This window comes from Metopolophium dirhodum, chromosome 1 (assembly GCF_019925205.1).
Source record: "Metopolophium dirhodum isolate CAU chromosome 1, ASM1992520v1, whole genome shotgun sequence".
Lineage (NCBI taxonomy): Eukaryota > Metazoa > Arthropoda > Insecta > Hemiptera > Aphididae > Metopolophium > Metopolophium dirhodum.
The window spans coordinates 75,143,018-75,165,733 of record NC_083560.1 but is presented as its reverse complement, the minus strand read 5'-3'; the positions used below and the strand labels follow the sequence as shown (position 1 = coordinate 75,165,733).

At 28.5% G+C, this 22,716-nt stretch overlaps 2 protein-coding genes across 2 annotated transcripts; one reads left to right on the top strand and one right to left on the bottom strand.

Annotated features, from left to right (window-relative positions):
- The first annotated feature begins 2,015 nt into the window (after positions 1-2,015).
- LOC132934882 (kinesin heavy chain) lies at positions 2,016-15,205 on the top strand. The gene is made up of 19 exons (XM_061001278.1): positions 2,016-2,556; positions 6,702-6,789; positions 7,753-7,980; positions 8,053-8,196; positions 8,264-8,388; positions 8,471-8,724; positions 9,544-9,681; positions 9,738-9,835; positions 10,081-10,271; positions 10,339-10,545; positions 10,626-10,772; positions 10,853-10,999; positions 11,071-11,239; positions 12,145-12,263; positions 12,925-13,203; positions 13,264-13,473; positions 13,549-13,684; positions 13,767-13,859; positions 13,946-15,205. The coding sequence occupies exons 1-19, from the start codon at positions 2,410-2,412 to the stop codon at positions 13,963-13,965; spliced, it is 2,940 nt and encodes a 979-aa protein (XP_060857261.1). The 5' UTR covers positions 2,016-2,409; the 3' UTR covers positions 13,966-15,205.
- A 3,491-nt stretch (positions 15,206-18,696) lies between these two features.
- On the bottom strand, positions 18,697-21,636 carry LOC132936773 (bifunctional coenzyme A synthase-like). The gene is made up of 6 exons (XM_061003540.1): positions 20,787-21,636; positions 20,123-20,271; positions 19,850-20,059; positions 19,526-19,780; positions 19,288-19,464; positions 18,697-19,072 (listed from the first exon to the last, which is right to left on the bottom strand). The coding sequence occupies exons 1-6, from the start codon at positions 21,343-21,345 to the stop codon at positions 18,875-18,877; spliced, it is 1,548 nt and encodes a 515-aa protein (XP_060859523.1). The 5' UTR covers positions 21,346-21,636; the 3' UTR covers positions 18,697-18,874.
- Between the last annotated feature and the right edge of the window lie 1,080 nt (positions 21,637-22,716).

The following is a 22,716-nucleotide window of genomic DNA, read 5'->3' as shown; positions in this document are numbered from 1 at the left end:
TAAAATCACGATATGAACCTAGAAAAATAGTCTTACAACAACATCTGCTTCGACTACACGTTATCACTAAATCCTTCCAGATAATAATTTTCGAGTTAACTACTATTGAGTGCCATACGACATACAATAGTTTATTATTTTTATTTAGATGCCTATATAAATTATTATAACAGTCCGACGATCTAACTATTATTGTACCGCTGTCTCATGTCTGCGCGGCAAATGATAATAGGTCACACCCGCATGTGTTGTCTTCGTCTTACACACGAACAACATAGACAAAACGCGTTTACGCAGTCTGTGTAGAACTCGCTCAATTTTGGTTTTAAAGTAAAAATACCTATTATAAAATTTAATTGTGACAATATTTCTGAGGGCAAGTCGTCGCGTTTTTTTCCATTATACCCAATATAACGTTCAATATATCATTTAGAAATAGAAAAAATGTCAACATTTTTAAAATACCTTTAACTTTTCAAAATTTAAATTTTTAAAAAAAATTGCAACGATTTGCCCTCAGAAATATTGTTGCAATTCAATTTTATAATTGCCAATTGGTATTTTTACTCTAGAACAAAAATTGAGCGAATTCTAGGTACTCAGACTGCGTATTCGCGTTTTGTCTGTCGTACGAGTGTAAGACGGAAACAACTCATGCGGGTGTGACGTCCTCTAAATGAAAACTGACGAGCTCTCAGCGAACTTCGTTGTGTACTATGCAGCCATGTAGGTACAGGTAAACATAAATTTTATTATAAAATTAACTATAATAAATATTATAATGTTTCATTGATTATTTTCGACTTTAGTTCAAGATGATAGTTATGTTACCTATAAGATGGGAATTAGGAACCACCGAAAGAAAATTGGAAGACTTGTATAATTGTATTATTCGGATTTAGAAATAGTCGTAACCAGTTTCCTCTATGCAAAGAAAAATTAGTTGACTCCTGGAGATCTATCAATTTCAATAAGAGAAGCAGCAAGGAAATTAAAAAATATTTAAATTTAGGAGGACAGGGAAAAATGTAATTTTAATAATAATTGGTAGGCAGTTCAACTAAATACCTAGGTAGTTAAGAAATAATATTCAATAAATAGAATATTTTATTTCTACCTAAGAACCGAACTTTTTTTTTAAATTTATTATAGTTGCAGGTACCTATTTCGAATTTAATCATAATATAAAATAACGAAAAGCCTTTTGGTTTGCATTGCCAAAGCCAGACCGGGATAGATTTATACAGCTGGGCCAGACCTATATAGCTCGGGCAGGCAATAAATATGTAGTTTTGTTTACATTTCCCGCATCGGTGATCATCACGATCGGACAGTACCATAATGCCCAGCCACCCAGGCAATGTATACATTACGTCATTACCCGATATCTACTTAAACATAATTAAATATTAATATAAACACTCCGGTTTCCGATACTCGTCGATCGTGTCCACGACACGTAGGTTTTGAGATCAAGTAGTCTGTGTTGTCCAATCTTTGCGCTTCTAACCGCGATCCCCGAACATTCGTCGATGTTTTCGACGGAGACGAACGATTAACCAACCAACAATAATAGGTGCCGAACACTGCTGGCAGCTGCTCGGAACGGTTACCTCCATGCCCCCCGCGAGCATAAACCGAGTATATCGTTCCGGTCCGGTTACCGTGTCCGCGAATGCTTTGTGCCAACTGCCGAGACGGAACGGCTGCAAGATAAAAAAAAAAAAGAAGCGTTTCACGGAATATCAGCAGCTATTACCCGTATCGATGTGGCTCAACCTCGACCGCTCGACGCACGGGACATTGCCGTAAACAGTAATCATTTTTCCGATAATTTAATTTAATATTATTATTTTTTAAACCGAACGGCGATCATCACCCCCTCACCACCGCCGACGAAAGTTTTCTACGTTTTTCACCGTTTTTGTTATCGGCTTATCGCCGAGCGTTCGTTGCCCCCCCCCTCCCGCACCCACCTCACACCAGGGAAACCGTCGCGCGCTCTCCGACGGCCACCGCTGACACTCGCGCCTGTACGGCTATACGTGTATTTCGTCCACACACGGACACGGATGCGGTGCGTGCGTTCCCGATCGTCTGATATAACTATATAAGTGATATTGTTATAATAATATAATAGTGATAGACAGATAGATGTCATAATAGCGTAGTCTTGCCTACAGCGGTAGTGTGATGTGTGTTGTCAAACAATAATAGAAAATTAGAAATTATTAGAAAAATAAACTGCGTAAGCATATCGTCAAGGGTGTGGGTGGCCGCCACCTACTCGCGAACCGTTTCACGTCGATATCGTAATCTGCACCTTGTCCCGGCAAACCGTGGGTAACGAGCGTCGAGTGATACGTGTAATTACGTTACAGTCGTTTTTCGAGTTTGCGATCCGATACAATGGCAGCCGAGAGAGAAATCGCCGCCGAGGACAGCATCAAAGTCGTCTGTCGCTTCCGTCCGCTTAACGATTCTGAAGAAAAAGCAGGGTCCAGGTTCGTCGTTAAGTTTCCCACTGGACCCGATGAAAACTGCATCACGATCGGCGTAAGTACACGATACTCGACCTACCAATGCCTTTGCATACTTACCTTTAATAACTTCATACTGCTTTCAATGTTTTTTAATCGATTCTTTAGTTTTGAATCTGTCAGCATAAGTATTTTGTTTACCGATAAACCTTTTGGATAAATCCATTTTATGTGTGCTTACTGCCCAATACTCCTCATCGGTATACTATAGATAGGTAGGTAGGTAGGTAGGTAAGTACTATTAATTGTCCTTTTTCTTTGGTAAATTCAGCCATAAGTAGTACGTATTTTAGCTTAATATTCAATTAGATTTTAAATAGAACAAGCTCAATAAACAACAACAATTCTAATAAAATATAATCATTTTTTTTTTTATGTCCACCTTTTATTTTTAAGTTTTTGAGATGTTCTGTGAACTTACATTTTTAATTTACCTCTACATGTACTTAATTTTGATGTAATATATAACTTTTAGATTCTTATTCATCTACTCTTAAAATGATAACAAATTCTTCACGATTAGATAACGAATTGAGTTTCCACGCATAATTTAACCAATTTAAATTAGGTCGAAAAGTAGGTTAATTTAAATAACTATCAATAGGTTGGTATTAAAAAAATACAAGCTAGATAGGTACTACCTATGAAAATATAAAATTATGATTATATAGCACAGATATAGGTAGGTTATGCTAGTTAAAGTATTTTAGAATTTTATAGCTTACAGACGAAACTGCAAATGATAGGTAAAGCTCTGTTAAATAAAACAGTAGAACAATTTAGCATAAAAAATCTGTTAATGATTAGATACCTAACCATTATTTAGAATAATACTGATATCAATCATTTTGGATTTGAACAGTTTCTATATTTTTACTTTCTGTAATTTAGAGTGTAAAAGCGCTAGGTAGTTATACTTATATAATATTAATATATCTATATAGGTATTATGTAACAATTACAATAGTAAATAGGTAAGAAATTAATTCACTTTCTTATACTATCTCTTAAACTATATTTGCTAGTTATTTATTTGTTGTGAATGATAAATGTGTTTTAAAATAGGCAAGTTAAAAATATATTTTAATAAACTTTTTACCAGATTTGATTAATTTAAAGTTACCTAATTTATTAAATAGTTATATTTTATATACAGGATGATTCTTTCAAGAACCAACATCTTAGGAAATACAAGGAATTTTTTTAAATATTTAATTACCTAGTATTAGTTTTACCACTCAACTCTGGCGATAAACCAGGTTTTAAGCTATTTGTTTTGGCCAACAAAATTAAAAACCATGATTTTAGTTATCTATTTAATCCCTAACAAATTTCTAAAAAAAAATTTTAAATCTTATATTTTCTAATATATTATCGGGTTTGTACTTAATAAAAGAATCATTCTATTTACTAAATATATTTGAATGTGTGTAGGTATATGTAAATACTAATTATCAACTTATTTTTAAAAATACTTTAAGATTAGCTCTTTTTTGAAGGAATTTGCAAAATATTCTGAAAACATTTATTGGATTTGGCTCAAAATTCCTGTTATCTATTTCAGTTACCCTATTTATTATTTCCTACTGAAAATGTTCTCATTGTTCGCACAATCACATTCAGTGATGGGAAATGTCTTAGTTAGATACTTATATTTTATGTATAAATACTTTTTTCATTAGCCTATTTTGTTGTTTTTAATTAATTTTTTTAAAGATAAAAGTCTAATACTTTTTTTTAGAAGTTGAAACGAATGAAAAAAAATAATAAATAATTTCACCGAGTATTTAAATTTGCATCAGGTTATTTAACACCATATTAACTATACTTATAGTTGATTGGGGGGATCACAAAATTGTAATACAAGATTAAAAGAGTCCAAACATTTTGGTGTAAGCCCGTTTACTTATAAATTATTTTTGTGTTTGTAACAAAAAAAAAACCATTAATATTATTACTGAATGCAAATAATGGTGTATTTAAAGGAAATTTAGGTATAGATAAGCTTGGATTAAAGTGGCAGGAGGATTTGGTCCTGGTGTCCACATAGGCACAATTTGGGGGGGAGGGGGCTTGAGTGTGCTTAGCACCCCAAATTTTTTCATGTTAATTTACATTTTAATAGTCATTCTGTATAAAAAAACAGTTTTTATTATGTTATTTTTATTTATATTTATAAATAATATTATTATTTAAAAAACTAATCAAGTGGTATTCTGATGAAACGTTTGTGTATGTAGAGTGTAGACGGGTAATACGTAAAACGTGTAATAATAACATAAAATCATAGGGAACATTTTAAAATTAGATTATTTGTAAATACTCTAGTAGTGTCGATAAGACCCGTTCGTACAGCAATTCGGCGAAAACGCATCGCTGAACACATCTGCAGTGTGACAAATATATTACTCAGAATACTCTATGTTTCTATGGACAAACCCCAATCCACTATTGCCACTGTTATAATGTTATCATTGATAATGATAGTAAATAATTCTATTTATACTAGTGACCAATGTTTTCGAATTGCTATTTGCTTGTATTTATCGTCTACATAAGTGCATAAGTCTACATATGATAATATGACAAAAAAAATAGAGGGGCCCAGTTTTTTCATTGAAATTGCGCCCCTGGGTGTCCATATTTCTTCCAAGCCAAGTAAATAATATTTAAGTATTTTAGCAATTTTACATAGTATATGGACTAATTATTTAAAAAATGTACATACAGTATCTAGTATCTAATGTTTAAAATTAAGTATCTTTTCATAAATTTTTATAATAATCAAGTTCAAGTATGACGATAAATTAACCATTTGATGAGTATGGGTGTATATATATGTTTGGATAAAATGCTCATGTCCGTCCACATTTACGTTTTATGCAGAAACCTTTTTTTTTTGTCTTAATGTCATGTCAATATTGCTTGTACCTTGTACGATAATTTATATGTCGTATGCTACTGATCCTAATTTTAACTAAATAATTATTTTAAAAAATATATATAATAATATAATAATTTTTGACAACTACAGGTTCACATTTTTGAGACAGTAATACCTATATTTTTTTTTTTTGAAAGTTTTTCAATAGTTTAAGTATTTACATGTATTTTACTTTTTTGTTGTATAATGGTGACCAAAGTTAATATAAAATAACTATTTTATTTCACAAGGTATTTTTATTTATTAGATAGATATTATTTTATTTAACTAATATTCATCATAATTTAAATAGTGTTCTTTGAGTTAGATTCATTTTATAATCCAAAAAAAAAACTAAATTAATAGATTCTTATTAAAATAAAATGTTAATCATCTAAGTATGATATTTTTCACTCAAGTATTTTACATTTCCACAAACATTTAGGTAATTCATTGATTATGTTTAAAAATTTTTTTCTATATTTAACATAAAATGAAGGTGCATAAAAAAATAAAATTATAAAATAACAGTAGGTATAAGTATGGATTCAAAATTGTATTAAACACGCAAATTTTTTTATGAAGAGAGTAAAAAAGTTAATTATTGACTGGAATGAATAAAAAAATAAATGGTTGGTTTAAAAAAAATAAAGTAGATACCTAACTATTATATTTTTTTCAAAGTTTATTTCAAATGTATTAGTTGTTGACACAAAATAAAATTTATAGTAAGCGTACACAGTGGCGGGCTGAAAGGCTCAATTTTGTCAATTTTTCAAAGTGGGTAGTGTGACACCCTGTGACTGTGGCGCAATTACATGCTAAAGCCTCTTTCGACCACATTTTATTTACATAATATCTTTGTTATGAGTTATAATGGGCCACCGCCTGTGGTGGTAAGTACTTAATTATGAAAATGCGTCATTTAAAATTTAAGTTCAATCCGCTACTGAGTGTACATGTATATATAATTTATATTTTATATTTTTATAATTTCCTTATAGTTAGATAGATATGTATAATACTACTTTAATCCAGATATTACAATAAGAATCATAGGTACAAGTCATAATCATTTTTTGATTTTAATTTTACCTTTGTTTGTATGTTTAGCTTAAAAAAATACAAGCAATGTTGTTCTAATGATTGTCTTATTTGCTATGTCAGTTATGTGTAACTGTCAGCTGACAAATAATATTTAACAAATACCTAATTGTTATATTTTATTTTATGTTTAGGGAAAAGTTTATTTATTTGATAAAGTCTTCAAGCCAAATGCCAGTCAAGATAAAGTTTATGGTGATGCAGCAAAGTCAATTGTATCAGGTAAATTTTTTTATTTTTTCTATACTATAGTAGGTAGTGTTTTTATTTCAGTTTATTTTTTTTTTTACAGTGAGTTAGAAATAAAATGTATTTAGTGTTTTAAGCATTTAAATAATAGAATAAAAAAAATATTTTGCTTCCTTTTCAAAATTATATTTTGATTAACTTTTTAAAAAGTAGAAACACAATAGTCAGACACAGGGCTCCTACAAGGAGGCTGCTGAACCTGGGGTACAAGGACCTGACTATTTTAAGAATGCATTTAAATTAATTTGAAATTTTGATAGGAATAGGTACTTATTTTATATTAAATTTTATTTTATGATACAAATGTATATTATAATATATTAGCTGATCCCGTGCACTCCGTTGCCCGTAAAAAATGTCAACTCTTCCTTGGTAGTTAATTTGCAAAAATTCATTTGATCCTTGCTTCAACTGATCTGCCCAATTAACCAATGGCAACCAATAAACAAAAAAAATTTACGGGTTTTTACTATTACTATTATAATCTGCATCCAATGGCAACCGTTTATTAACAAATAAAAAGTTTCAATTTCCACAGTGAATCTCAAATTCATTGTTTGAGCACCTCTAATTTACCTTTTTTTGCCACAAATGGTATCCTATGTCCTTTTAAATTTTATCAAAATCGGTTCAAAAGTATAGGAGTGAAAGTGTAACAGACAGACTGACTTTTGGATTTAAGGTAGGGATTAAGCAATTTTGTTATTTTAAGCAATGGGTTAACTATTGATTATCTCTATATTATGTATGGGACACCGGTATCTCTTGTAATGGATTGTATTTTATTGGACATTTTGTTTAGGGGCCCAATATTTTATGTGGGTCAAGCATAATTTAACAAGTACCCCCGATAACACTAAAACATAGTACCTAGTTTTGTTACATGTGTATTTAAGTATCTTATAAGTTTAAATTAATTAAATTAATTTTAACTAGATGTACTTGCTGGTTATAATGGAACAATTTTTGCATACGGTCAAACGTCTTCTGGTAAAACACATACTATGGAGGGGGTCATTGGTGATCCATCAAAACAAGGTATTATTCCACGGATTGTCAATGATATATTTAACCATATTTATGCAATGGAAGAAAATTTGGAGTTTCATATAAAGGTGTCTTATTTTGAAATTTATATGGACAAGATTCGTGATTTATTAGATGGTATGTTGATATATATATATATATATGTATGTTGATATGTATAATAATTTGTTCAATATTGACTGTTTTTAGTATCAAAAGTGAACTTAAGTGTTCATGAAGACAAAAATAGAGTTCCTTTCGTAAAAGGTGCTACTGAACGTTTTGTTTCTAGTCCGGAAGAAGTATTTGCTGTTATTGAAGAAGGCAAAGCCAACAGACATATAGCTGTGACAAGTAAATTTATGATAATTAAATAATAAATTAAATAGATTTAAGTTTCATATTTTTATTTAAATCTTAGACATGAATGAGCACAGTTCTAGAAGTCATAGTGTGTTTTTGATAAACGTGAAGCAAGAAAATTTGGAAAATGAAAAAAAGTTATCTGGAAAACTTTATCTTGTAGATTTAGCTGGTAGTGAAAAAGTAAATGATTTATATTAATTATTACATTTAAAATGTTTTTAAAAATTTATTCATATTTGTATAAAACTATTATTATTTTAAGGTAAGCAAAACTGGTGCAGAAGGTACAGTATTAGACGAAGCAAAAAATATTAACAAATCATTATCAGCTTTGGGTAATGTAATATCTGCATTGGCCGAAGATAAAAAAACACATATACCATATCGAGATTCAAAACTAACACGTATATTACAAGAATCATTGGGTGGAAATGCTCGTACTACAATTATAATTTGCTGTTCTCCTGCATCTTTCAATGAGTCAGAAACAAAATCAACTTTAGATTTTGGTAGAAGGTGGGTGAATCTCATATAACACTAAGGTTACATCCTAATTAACTAGTGTAGTAATAGGTGATTTAACATGGCTAAATATGGGACATATTAAACAAATTCTAAAGGAATATGTTTAAATTAAAACAGTGTGTGTGTGTGTTTACTCTTTATGAACAAATTAATAAAACATAAGTTATTTTTCACATAATTGTAAAATTCAATAAAGATAGTTGGCCAAATCAAATAACAATAAGGTGAAATAGATATTAGCTTGCATGTTGCATGATATCTATTTCTGTAATTATAAACACAATGTTGTTAATATTCAATATTGTTGTATGTGATGTCTTGATATGTATCATATAAGACATGGTCGGGAATGCTACTATATTATATAGTTTTTTAGTTTAAAAAAACTATGGGGATAAGTTTCCAGTCTTTTATGAGCGACACTACCATTTTAAATTCAATGTTTTTCAACAATAAAAAAATTACTATAAAAAATTGAAAGCATAATTCTTATATTTTATTAACACTAAATTATAGTATAAAATAATAAAAAAAAATAGAAATTATGAGTATAACAATAATTTATAATATTTATAACAATTTTCATACTCAATCTTTTTTATTATTCCATTATTTTAGGAAAATACTTTTTTGGAAATTCACAAAGATCGTGCTGAAATAATGTGTGAATTATGCACTCGCGACCCACTTTAAAAACCTTCATGACCTGAGGTTGGGAATTGCTGAGTTATTGGCTTAATATTCCCTAGTTGTTAATTTAACATAAGTAACATGAATAAAACATAATCATTTATTTTATTTACTTTTAAGAGCAAAAACAATTAAGAATGTTATTACTGTCAATGAAGAGTTAACGGCAGAAGAATGGAAAAGACGTTATGAAAAAGAAAAAGAAAAATGTACACGTTATAAAGCAAAGTGTGATAAACTACAGACTGAACTTAATCGGTAAAACATTTTTAGTATGTCTATTTTTAATAATAAAACTAATTCAAATTACATAGTTGGAGGTGTGGAGAAACTGTAAAAGAAGATGAACAAGTTAATTTACAAGAGCCAATGGAAGCATCTACACCAAATGTTCAAGTTGATATTAAAAAAGGTATCAGTATCAATAAATCTCAATTTGTATAGTCTTCCTAATACATAAAATAAAAATAAATAAATTATAAATTCTATTTATTTTTGAAAGTAATTTGTGATGCTTACCTTTTTGAGTGAATCACGTTCATAATACTAATAAACCATAATAATTTGCTTAAAAAATTAAGTTTGATCATTATATTATTTTATATTCTAAAATTAAAATTGAATAAATAATATCAATTAATTTAATTTTGTTTATAGAATTAGTGGTTGGACCAGTTCCTGCAATACCAGGAGGCGTAATGACTGAATCCATGTCAACAGAGGAAAGACAAAAACTTGAAGAAGAACGTGAAGCATTATATCAGCAATTGGACGATAAAGATGAAGAAATAAATCAACAAAGTCAAGACATAGAAAAATTAAAAGAACAAATAATGGAACAGGAAGAAGTAAGATTTTAATTTAAGTCAATGTAACTAAGAAAAAAATATTAAATTTTAATTTGATATATAATAGCTTCTAACATCAACTCAAAGAGACTACGAGCAGTTACAACAAGAAATGCATAGAATTACTCAAGAGAATGAAAGTGCAAAAGAAGAAGTGAAAGAAGTTCTGCAAGCTCTTGAAGAACTTGCAGTTAATTACGATCAAAAAAGTCAAGAAGTTGATGTAAAAAATAAAGAAAACGAGACTCTTATGGAAGAATTATCAATAAAAGAAGTATATAAATAAATACATTTTATTACCTATAGCTATCAATAACTAGTATAGAAAATGTACTAATATTTTTCTATTTTTAGTCATCTTTGAACTCAACATCATCTGAACTACAACAGTTAAAAGATATGTTCATACATCAGAAGAAACGTACAACAGACATGTTATCAAATCTTCTAAAAGATATAGCTGAAATTGGAGCAGCAATTGGAAGTGAAGCTGAACTTAATGTAAGTAATTTTCCAATCTATTGTTTATTATAGAAAGCCGAGTTTAATATAATAATATAAATTGATCTTATTTATTAAAGCAACAAGCTATTAGTGATGGGAATAGCAAGCTGGATGAAGAATTTACTGTTGCTAGACTTTATATTAGTAAAATGAAATCTGAAGTAAAAAATTTAGTTCAACGATGCAATTTCTTCGAATTAAGTCAAACTGATATGAACAAAAAAGTAATGTTTAGTAGTGTTTAACAATTGGTTTTATTAGAATATTAGTATATATTTTATTTCACTAAATTTAGGTTAGTGATTATGAGAAGGAACTTGGTGAAAGTCGTTTGAAAATCTCACAAAATGAGGCTCGCCTTAAATCTATGCAAGAATCTTTAAGAGAAGCAGAAAATAAGAAACGTACATTAGAAGAAAATATTGATGCGTTAAGAGAAGAGTTTGCAAAAATGAAAGCAGCAGGTATGACAAGTTGTAATTATTTTCAAATACTTTAGTTATAGATTTATAATTATTATAGATTAAAGTTATTACAGCACATAGGAATGTATTTATTAGACTTTTAAATTAATACCTAAGATTTTTGTTTAACTGTCTTAAGGCTGTTGAAAGCAAACCATTTTTAAGTGATTGGTTTAAGGCAATATTCTATATCAATCGAGAGTGCTTAGTGACTGTGTGTAGTGACGGATTATTAGAGTGCGTGAGTTCTCTGAATGATTTATGTAATTAAAGATACTACAACTTTGATTCTTGGAAATCTGTAATGTACATAAGCGCCGGTCATGCTTCACTATATTTTGCGACGCACCTTCACATAAGCCGGCCACCGAGATTTGTCCTTATTTTAAATAGAGTATAGTGTAAGTGTCAGTTAGCACGACATGCATCTCGTGATCACCTAACGGCCATATTTTTAAGCCTCATCAGGTATTAAATATTTTATTGCATTAGTGACATTTTTGAATAATTAGTCTATTGATGTTTTTATCTTATGAATTTATTTTAGTTTGTTTAGTTATAAACTTAAAATAAGACCTAATCTAATCTTATTAGCCAATAAATAATTAAATAGTTTCCGTTGTTTGCTAATATGTGTTGACCTTAGGAATGTTAACCGTGTTAATCACTGGTACAGTTGTCAAATAATTTCCCAGTGCATTCGTGTAGGCAGTTGTTTATCAGTAGCCATTATTATCAAAGTTATATTGCCACTACATAACTTACATGACACTGATAATGTTACAATATTTTTAAGTTGCACCTTTAAAAATAGTCCATATAGGCCTGAAGATATAGCACCTATATTTGTTTTTTGTTTTAATTTAACTGAATCATTACGATAACCACGTACGTTTATAATTTAGAACAAGTTCACATTGTATCATCATCGAAAGAAAAAGCAGAAGAAAAAGAGAAAGCTACTAGCATGCGAGCTGCTCTTGAAACACAAATGGACCAATTACGAGATGTCCATCATAAACAAGTAAACATTTGCATTAAACCATCTATAGTCAATTTAAAAACATTTTTTATTTTTCATCTTTAATTAGATGAATGGGATCAATAAATGTTTTAGTGTGGTTCTTTGTAAACTCAATGTGAAACATTTTACTGTATTATCAACCAATTTAGATTGAACCCATATTTGATTATATTACTTTAGTAATTGTTTTTATATCATGATTTTGTTAGTTGACAAAATTTATGACATTTTTAATGTTTGAATATTAATTTTCAAACTAAAAAGTTTATATCCAGTTGTAATTGTGATGAACTGTTTTTTACTTAACTAGATATATTCAGTTATTTTCTTTTTTAAATATGTATATCTGATATTATTTATTCTTATTTTACTTCTGTTTCACTTAAATAAAAGTAAATATATTTTTAATCTACCTAAGGTATAGAGAAAATAATGTTTACAAAAACGATTAACATCATTATAATCAGAATTCATATTAATATATTTTATACTGTTATTGCCCGAAAACAGCCTACAATATTTTCATATTTTTTAGAATAAATATAACTAATTTTAATTACATTAAGTTTTCAATAACAATTAATAATAATAGTATATTTCAATACTTTAAGGTAGGATTAAAATTGTTAAATATTTATTTGAAATTCATCTTTTTTATTAGGTTGCTGATTTAAGAGATGAGATTAGTGAAAAACAAGCATTAATTGCAGAGCTTAAAGATCAAGTTCAAAAATATTCTTTGGCACAACAACAACTGCAAACAGATTACAATAAACTATTGCAAGAAGATCAAGAAAAAAGTCAACGCCTTCAAGAATATGTTTTAGCCAATGAGCGTCGTGAACAAGCACGTAAAGATCTCAAAGGCTTGGAAGATACTGTTACCAAAGAACTACAAACATTACATAACTTACGTAAAATATTTGTGCAAGATTTACAAGTATGTTAAAGAAGTTATATTATTTTTTGAATGGATGTATAAATGGTATTTATTTGTTAGTCTCGCATGAAAAAATCAGCTACAGCTGAAGATACAGATGAAGCCAGTAGTGGAGGAACATTAGCCCAAAGACAAAAAATTAGTTTCCTGGAGAATAATTTAGATCAACTTACCAAAGTCCACAAACAACTGGTCAGGGATAATGCAGATCTACGATGTGAATTACCTAAATTGGAAAAAAGATTACGTGCTACAATGGACCGTGTTAAGGTTAGTTTTAATTTGATAACTGCAAATTATTGAATATAACATTTCATGATACTATTCCTTTATATTGTTTCATAGGCACTTGAATCGGCATTGAAAGATGCTAAAGAAGGTGCCATGAGGGATAGGAAACGGTATCAATATGAAGTAGATCGTATTAAAGATGCAGTGAGACAAAAGAATTTAGCTCGCAGAGGACCTAGTCCACAAATTGGTAAGTTTATCAACATAGTAATATTAAATTGAATTTTGAGTTTTTTTTTATATTTATTTAATGTAATTATTTAACACTTTAGCCAAACCAATCAGAGCAGGACAACATAATATTATTTCAATTAATCGTATTAGTGAAGATGAACTAAAAAAACGTAAAGCTGCTGCTATACCTGGTGTGTAATAATTATTTAACTACAATATGTTCTAATAATTTATAACACCACAATTAATTAATATAAATTTGCTATTTCTTTTTCAGAGATTGCTGAAAGTAGTTAAGAGCTTTTCTACAATAATTTACATTTATGCTCTTGCCAAACTGCAAGTGGTGGAAGTATTTGATACAAATTGAATTTATATTATTTACAGAAATAATTTTTACTATATAATTTTAGAAACCTATTTAATTATCGCACCTTCTATAATATTAATATATACTTACTTACATATTTATATATGCGAGTGTGTATCAACTATGCAACAGCCATTTTCCTTCTCCTTGCACATACCTTTAAAAAGCTGGATTGAGTGGCTTTTGAAATGTATAATGGTGCTGTTTATCATTCGCTTTCACATTGTCTGTACTTATAAAAATCTAAATAATTTGATTTTAAATTCATTTTACTCTCCACTACCAAATTATACTTGGCTTATTTATTTATACATAAAGTTTAGTGGAAAATGATATCTATTGTTTTTTTTTTTAATTAATTAATTATTTAACGTCTAATTTTATTTATTTTATGCAAATGGCATGTATTTTTTTAGACGGCTGTTTGTGCAATTATGTCTTATATTTATTTATTAAACATATTTTCCTATTTTTTTCAAACTTTGTTTATTAACCAACATTAAACATAGGTTATGGTTATATTGGAACTCCAAATAAAAAATTTTCACATAGATTTTACCAAAATCAAACATTTTAAATATCAAATTGGTTTGTGTTTATAACTTGAACATAATAATATAATATCTTTTTTTCATGAAATTTTCAATGTGACATAATAAATAAACATTAGTGTCCATTGTAGTATTAAAAAATTATTTACAGCAGTTATTTATAAATATAATTTCATCTCATAATGTTTTTTTTATACTGTTACATTCATATAATAACTTTATGTATACACAAAACTTCAAGTTTAAAGATCAAAATAACATACAGAAAGATTTCCGTGTTTCAAAAATATTTCCCTTAATAAACAGCAAACAATGAAAAAAGATAACACTTGAGGAATGTTGATTTGATCCTTATAGTTTGATTTTAGTCAAAACACCACATAAATAAATCATTTTTGCTCAGAAATCTAATATCGTGTATTGTAATATTTAATTATGAAATTGGTTTCATGTATCTAAATATCATTAAAATACATTCCATTAAACTATAATTATTAGCAGAACTTAAATCAATATATTAGGGATGACCAACAGGTTACCTGCAAATTGTGCTGTCTATTTTTTATTGTTTTATTTTTTTATAATGTTAAAATTAAAAATAATATCTTGAAACATATTTTCCACTATCTAGTTATTATGAAGTTAGCTTTGAAAAAGTTATTTAATAATCCTATGTTTATGCTCATTCAGTATTGTTTTTTGTAAGTTCAAATTATTTAGTATGTAGTATAATATGATTAATTATGTGCTGTGAAAACAATTGTTCAGGTTTTAATTAATTGGACTTAAAGTCGTTGAGCTGACCATCCGTGATCTACTAATGTTTAACAATGCTTAAAGTATTTTGTAAAAATATACATTAAATAACAATATTTAAGTTGCGTACTATGCGGTATTTAGTATTTCACAAAATAAGATACTTGAATGTGGTGTAGTAACAGGTGTCAAAAAGTTTGAATTTCAGTGTAGTCCAAATACGCTGAAACCAAGAAGTTTTAATTTTAAATTTCTATAGATTTATAAAATGTATAGCACATACACATATAGCTATTTACATGATAGTCACTGTGTTCCGTTCATTAATCCATAACAATGATTTGTGATACAAATATTGAATGACCGTAAGATTGACATTAAATTTTATACTTTTTAGTTCAAAAAAATAATGATAAATGATCCTGTATGTCAAATTTGGTATCAAATTATTTGTCCTAATGTTGACTTGAAATATATATAATTTACAACTAGCAATAGAATTCTATATTAATTGTATAGCACCTCCAATTGTTACTGTTTAAAAGTGATGGCCATTTTCCGACATTTTAACAAATTCTTTCCCCAGATTAAGACTTAAATAATAAATTAAAATTGCTTCTGTCGTAATAACAAAAAAAATTAGCTGAAAAGTATGTTCGTCTTTAAAATATAAGAATACTCATATTTTTTAATTTATTTATAATAATTATTATTTGTGGCGCTGTTATAAGTTGAAAATTGTATTGGGTTAAAATTAAATCTCAGATGTGTTGCGCTGCTGTTTTTTTTACGAAATAGGTAGATCAGTTGGGGCTTAGCAGTTGGCACCCACATTACCATTGTTACTTATGTATTTTAAAATATAAACTGAAAATAGTATTAATAATTATCTAAGTACCTAACAAGCATGTCTATTTACCTGATGTTGCTACCTGCTGGGAAGGTGGAACAATAATTGTCGAATATTTTGTCATAAAATCCTTAACATAACAAACAAAAAATTTACTTTTAGTTATAACTTCAATTTCGAAACACTGAGTTCTCACTAACGTATGTTAATGTCAAATTTCAAGTACTTATATCCTACAACAGGGGTCTCCAACCTACGGCCCACCAAGGTTTTTGCACCGGCCTGCCAAGCTAATTTATTAATGTTTTGAAAATAATATATTAAATATATTATTCTCAATTCTCATTTAGTTTTCATTGTTTTTAATTTATTGAATTAATTAAATAAAAGTGAATTTATTATGTTTTCTTTTGATGTTATTCATAACAGCTTATGATAATCATACATAAAAATGTTGGCCCGCGTTTCCAAAGCGTATTTCAAATTTGGCCCGCGTAAAAAATGGTAGGAGACCCCTGTCCTACGGGTTACGTACCAGTGTACTACCACGGCAACACCCATTTAAATTTGCGTCCGCAATACTTATAGGCACCTACTGATAGTAACTATAATTTCACCAAAAAATTAGAAAGTCAAATTAGTTTAAATAAAATTATTATAATTGGTATTCATGCCATGGACAAGTGCTCCAAAGGCCCTATTGCCCTAAACCAACATTTATTGATGTGAGCTAAAAATAAGAAATATAACTCAAAATATGGAAGAAAATTTATATCAAATGTGTGATAAAAAGCATATTTTTGAAAAATCTTAATTTTTTTTCTTGTTAATCTTGCGGGCGTTTGATATCGAATTATTGCATTTCGATTTTTGGTAGCTCGGTCTTCAATCGTAAATCATAATATACCAGCTAGGTAACTACCTACAAATAATAAATTTTGAATTATTATGATCTAAGACTTCGGCGGTGGGGGTAGCGGCATTCGATAGTATCATAGTCCGTGGAACTACGTGTCCATTGTCCGTACTCCATGATGGCATGATTAACTAACTTAACACGGCTCGTCGCTCGTGTTTTTCGTATCATACTATCATAGTACTTATAGCCTTTGCCCTATAGACCTTATAGATCTAGATCTATAATAATGTCGAGTTATCATACCAACATTAGTCATTACTCATTAATCATAAAATACAAATCATTAGGAACTAGGTCACTAGGAAGCTCCACCTTCAAGAGTCCGCGCAACAGTATGTTGTTATGTATCTCAGTAGGACAAATAAAATAATAGGTATACATAATACAATTAATACAAAGTTTTATCTGTATAATATTATCATGCACATCGCACATGAAGAGATGAATAATTGATCATAGAGTATGATTGTTGGCTGTTTGTGATCGGATTCATGACCGTGATGAACAGTGAAAATGGCGGCGAGTGAAACCATAGAAAATAGATAAAGTGAGTGAAACTGCGACCTAGAGTCGAATCTCGATAAGACTTGCGTTAATATTGATCGTACGGATTTAGCATTCCTACCTTCATTAAACATACACTTTTAGGTCAACATAACGGAGAGAAAAATGATGGTTTTCACTCACAGGAGCATTATAGCGCATTTAAACAAGAGTGAAAACAGATGCAAATATGCAATGATGTTGCGGTTTGCAATGATAACAATATATCAGTTGTGTTGGCCTTACAGATTATTAATAATTTTTATTTGTTGGGTAAAAAAGCGTGAAAATTTAATATAAGGCTCCTGATATATCGTTCTAATAGCAGTTGAAAAATATTAAAAATACATAGGCACAATTTTTTTTAATAAGCATTTAAAGTTCAAATTTTGACAACATTTATCAAATTTATAATTTATTAATTATTTTGTAGTTAAAAATGTATAAAATGTTCAACTTTTATGGGTAAGGATTGAAAATTTAAAACAAGGCTCCACGTAAATAGGTTATATATAAATTACTTTATTCACAATAATATCATCAAATATACTTGGTAATATCATAGGCTGACTGACCGTTTTCGCTCAGAATCGTTTTTCTTATACAATGATATTATATCATTGAATTCAAATTTAACACCATCCTTACCACCATCCTTTACCCACCTTTTTTTAATTGTTTATTAATAATGTATTTCTCAAATTCTAACAGCATAATATTATAGTTATCACTCGCCAAGTACCTATTTAAAATAAACAATTTGACAATTTATAATTTTAATCTTCTTTATCAAACTTTTTCTTATTCAATTAGTATATTGGTAATATAATTTCAATTGTTTATAAGAATTAACAGTTTATGATAAGTTGGAGACAATCAACCTATTAGGAAGTCTTTTACCACATAGAAAACACATTAGTAATTTGTAAAATGTATGTTAATTTTTTTTTATGCTGACCTACATTTTCTCGACAACTATTTTACACCTTTTCTTTACATTTATAATATGTTTTTTTTTGTAAAATTTCCAAATACAATATTGCAATGTTATTTTTTTTATTACATATCCATTTTATTATGAATAATTAATCATTAAAAAAAGATAACAAAAAAAAAACATTTCACCAATAAATCTAAACAGTATACATATTGTATTAATATAATAAGCCAAAACCTTTTCAATAAATGTAATAAAACATTTTAAGACCTGAAAAATATCAGTAGTTACTAGAAACTCTACTCAAAAGGCTATTCCATGCTCTTTTAATTTGAATATGAGTAAAATTACAGCTCCACAATGTCGAAAATAAAACATTTGCATTTTCTACATATTCATAATTTGATGGTTGAGACTCAATTCGTTCAAGCGCTTGTTTTTCACTCAAATTATTGCGCTTTTGAAGTCTTTCTTTAGCCTATAAAATATAAACTATGTAACTTTTTTTAAAAATTAGAATCTAGACTATACAGCATATGCAATTACAATTTTCTAATAATAATTTATTATTTAATTGAGAGATTGTTATCTATATATATGTTATTAAGTTAAACTTAAGTCCTAACAGTTAGGTCATAGCCTCCAAGTTTTTAAAAATGTTGTATAACTATTATTTAATGAATCATGTTTTACTTCTTCACGTGGAATAATTGAAACCCATATTTCATGACAATGGTATTGCCAATTTGCACTTAAAAGAACAGCTGCTTCTAATACAACTATATTATGACCTTTGGTTGATTGGACTATTGATTTTACTCTTTGCAAAATTAGAGGCCAAATTATTTTATTTAATTGTTCCAGTTTATCCTAAAAAAATAACATACAATAGTTAAGAAATATTATTGATCAATACTGACATAACCATTACCTTGTTATTAAATACGATGTCACCTAATTTTTTTCTGTCTACTTCATTATTTGTATTCAGTATGCTAGGACCAAACACATCAATGACATCTTGGTATGCAGGCTGATTTATATCATAAAGTCTATGCGCCACAGTATCAGCGTTAATTACAAAAGCTCCTAGATCTTTTAAATAATTAGCAATAGATGATTTGCCACTTGCAATTCCACCAGTTAATCCAATAATATATGGACATGAGGGTATATTAGGATTTGGCTAAACATAAAAGTGTTGAATATAAACTATCAATAAAACATGAAATTTCAAATTGTTTATTTTATTTACTTGTGGTGGTTTTAAGAGTGTACCTAACAATCGCATGCGATAATTGCTTGAACTTATTTTTTGTTCTTCTTCTTCACAACAATCACTTGTTGATTTATCTTCCTCTAATAACGGCACAGGTATTATATCGAGGGGTCGTAAACCAATTTGAATTCTTTTCTCGTTAATTAACTCTCCACCTTTCATAGTTTCTTCACTTAAAATAATCATCTAAAATATAAAATTTAAAAATACTAAACGAACAAATACAATTATAAAATTTAAATTGAAAACCTGAAATGTAGGATCAAGAACTGTTGGACCATAACTATCATAAATAGGCAATACTTCATATTCTAATGTTGGATCAATATCTTTTAAAAATCCTTCAACATTACTTATTCGAGTATTACAAGGTTCAATAAGTTCCTTTAATTTTTTGGCTGTAAAATTAAATAATAATCAATAATATATAGTTAACTTAATACAAAATAAACAACAGTTATTCTAATATAAACTGTAATTTACATACTATGTAATGTTTAAAAAAATGTATCCTACTTTTACATAGAAAAGATACTGATTGTAGTTCCATAAATTATAATGCTATATAATAATCATTATGTAATTAACAAAATATATACATTTTAATTGTTTGGAAGTAAATAGCAGTAATGATATCAAAAATGTATTCTTATTTATTAAATTTGTATTGAACTAAAAGAAAAATTTAAAAATTAAAAATTAAATTATTACAGTGTCTTTAGTGAAATAATTAAAACTATTTGCATAATATTAGGATTTAAAATAATATACAGATTTTATCAGTATTAAAACGACAAGTATAAGGTTTCAATAATAATACAAATTTATGTTTTTGTTTAGCGTTTGTTTATAATATATATGTAAGCTCAATCTAATAAATTACCTTAATTTTATTAAGATAATATAAACTTACAATTTAACATGGAAATGTCGGTTACGCCCACAGTTAATTTTTTAGTGCATTTTAGCGCAGCTGTACTTAATAATATTTTATGGCCTTTGTGTAGTCTATCGAAAGTTCCACCTAAAACCACACTCTCGTACAGTTCATTTTCCATTTCATCGTATTGGTTATTTTCCTTTGTATCATTTGAACTATAAGCTTCATTTGGTTTTACAAATACAGTCTTGCAATTAGGAGACTTGTTACTTAATGACGACATCACATGATGAAGTTGTTCAGACTTTATATGGTCATCATAAAAAATCACATCTACTGGTCGTTTAGTGGTGATCTGAGAGTTTAATGTGCCCTTGAGACCACATAAAAGGATGCGCACATCCACGTTCATGGGACTTAGATTTTTGTAAGCATCTATCATCATGAATCGATGTCGTACAGTTTTCTTATCCGGCTTTGGAAGTGGAAAGAAATGGACGTAAAGCGTACTTTGTACATCGCGTTGTATTTGCGGAAATATGCGAAGCAGACGGAATGGGTTCGAACATATCAACAATCCAGTATTAGCCATTATAATATATTTATATGGAACAAACACGTCTTATCGGTAGGTAGGTATCACAAACGATGGACGCTAATTAACGATTTTAAAAACGAGTGATTTAACTTAATGAAAACACTTATATCGTAAAAAAATTAATTAAAATATATCACTGAAAACCAACATCTCAATAACACTAAAAAGTTATGTAATATATTTTTACGAACACCTTATAAAGAACAAATATTTCACCTTGGTAATTGGTTGAATGATATTTCCATTTTCCGATTTCGCGCTCGAGACTCGAGACTCAAGAGATCTGATTAATATAATGATAACTGATAGCAATGATATCATTAATTATATTATAACAATTACCTACTGTTGATATGTTATCAATTGTATCACTTAGGTAAATTTGGCACTATTAAAACTTAATAAAACTACGGGGAATGGGGATCCTAATTTCTAAAATCACATCTTTCTGAACTTTGAAACCGAATAGTCCGTGGTTAGAAATTTAGAATTATTATTACATTTTTCTCTTTCGTTTATCGCTTACAATATCAATAAGTTTACCTCCAATATTCTCTTTAATTAATGTACCTATAGCAGTATAGCTGTTTTTGGTACCTTTACCTAATTTAAATAATAAAAAGTTTTGTATCTATATTATACATAATTCTCTTAATTATAGTAAACAGTAAAACAATGCATAGGTACCGTCGTAGTTTATAACGTACCTAGTTAATTATAGACAACAATAACACAAAAAGTAAATTATATGTAGGTATAAAGGTAATCGCTCTTTATTTATTTCATACCAATGATTAAATGCGTATATGCAACTACAAAATGTTGGCACTTACTTATTACATTTACATAGGTATTTAAATAGATTTTCTTGTATAATAGCTAATTTAATTATGAATAATATATGCATATTATGTTATATGCATTATGTATCTACTACTGCCTCGGTATTATGTATAAAATATAAATGTAACAATTGAATAATAGTTATAAGTGTGACCTATTCATAATAGAACACTATAATCAGCGTAGGTGCCCAGAGCCGGATTAAGAAGAAATACGCCTAAAGACAATGCTTTTATGTTTTGCCTGCGCTCTATAGTGACAACTCAACATTGTCGAGCATAACGACCCCGCCGGCTACTTAGCTACTGTATATTATAGTGTTTATAATATCTGCACATCGATTCTACCGGATACGGCTCATATAAATTCCTAATAATTCTCCCGTCTCAATTTTTTTTCAGTATACAAAACAATTAAAAAAATTGTTAACGATAAAAATGAAACCTTTTTTTATTTTTATTTTTTTATTTTTATTTTACACAATAATATAAACAATCTGTACAATTATGCACAGTTAGCATA

Excerpts from the sequence above, each read along its gene's own strand:
- LOC132934882 (XM_061001278.1), top strand. The coding sequence starts at position 2,410 with ATGGCAGCCGAGAGAGAAATCGCCGCCGAGGACAGCATCAAAGTCGTC. Across the intron at positions 10,272-10,338 it reads AAATAATGGAACAGGAAGAA|CTTCTAACATCAACTCAAAG; the intron begins GTAAGATTTTAA and ends GATATATAATAG. Across the intron at positions 10,546-10,625 it reads AAGAATTATCAATAAAAGAA|TCATCTTTGAACTCAACATC; the intron begins GTATATAAATAA and ends TTCTATTTTTAG.
- LOC132936773 (XM_061003540.1), bottom strand. The coding sequence starts at position 21,345 with ATGGCTAATACTGGATTGTTGATATGTTCGAACCCATTCCGTCTGCTT. Across the intron at positions 20,060-20,122 it reads TTCTTGATCCTACATTTCAG|ATGATTATTTTAAGTGAAGA; the intron begins GTTTTCAATTTA and ends TTTATATTTTAG. Across the intron at positions 19,781-19,849 it reads CACTCTTAAAACCACCACAA|CCAAATCCTAATATACCCTC; the intron begins GTAAATAAAATA and ends TTTTATGTTTAG.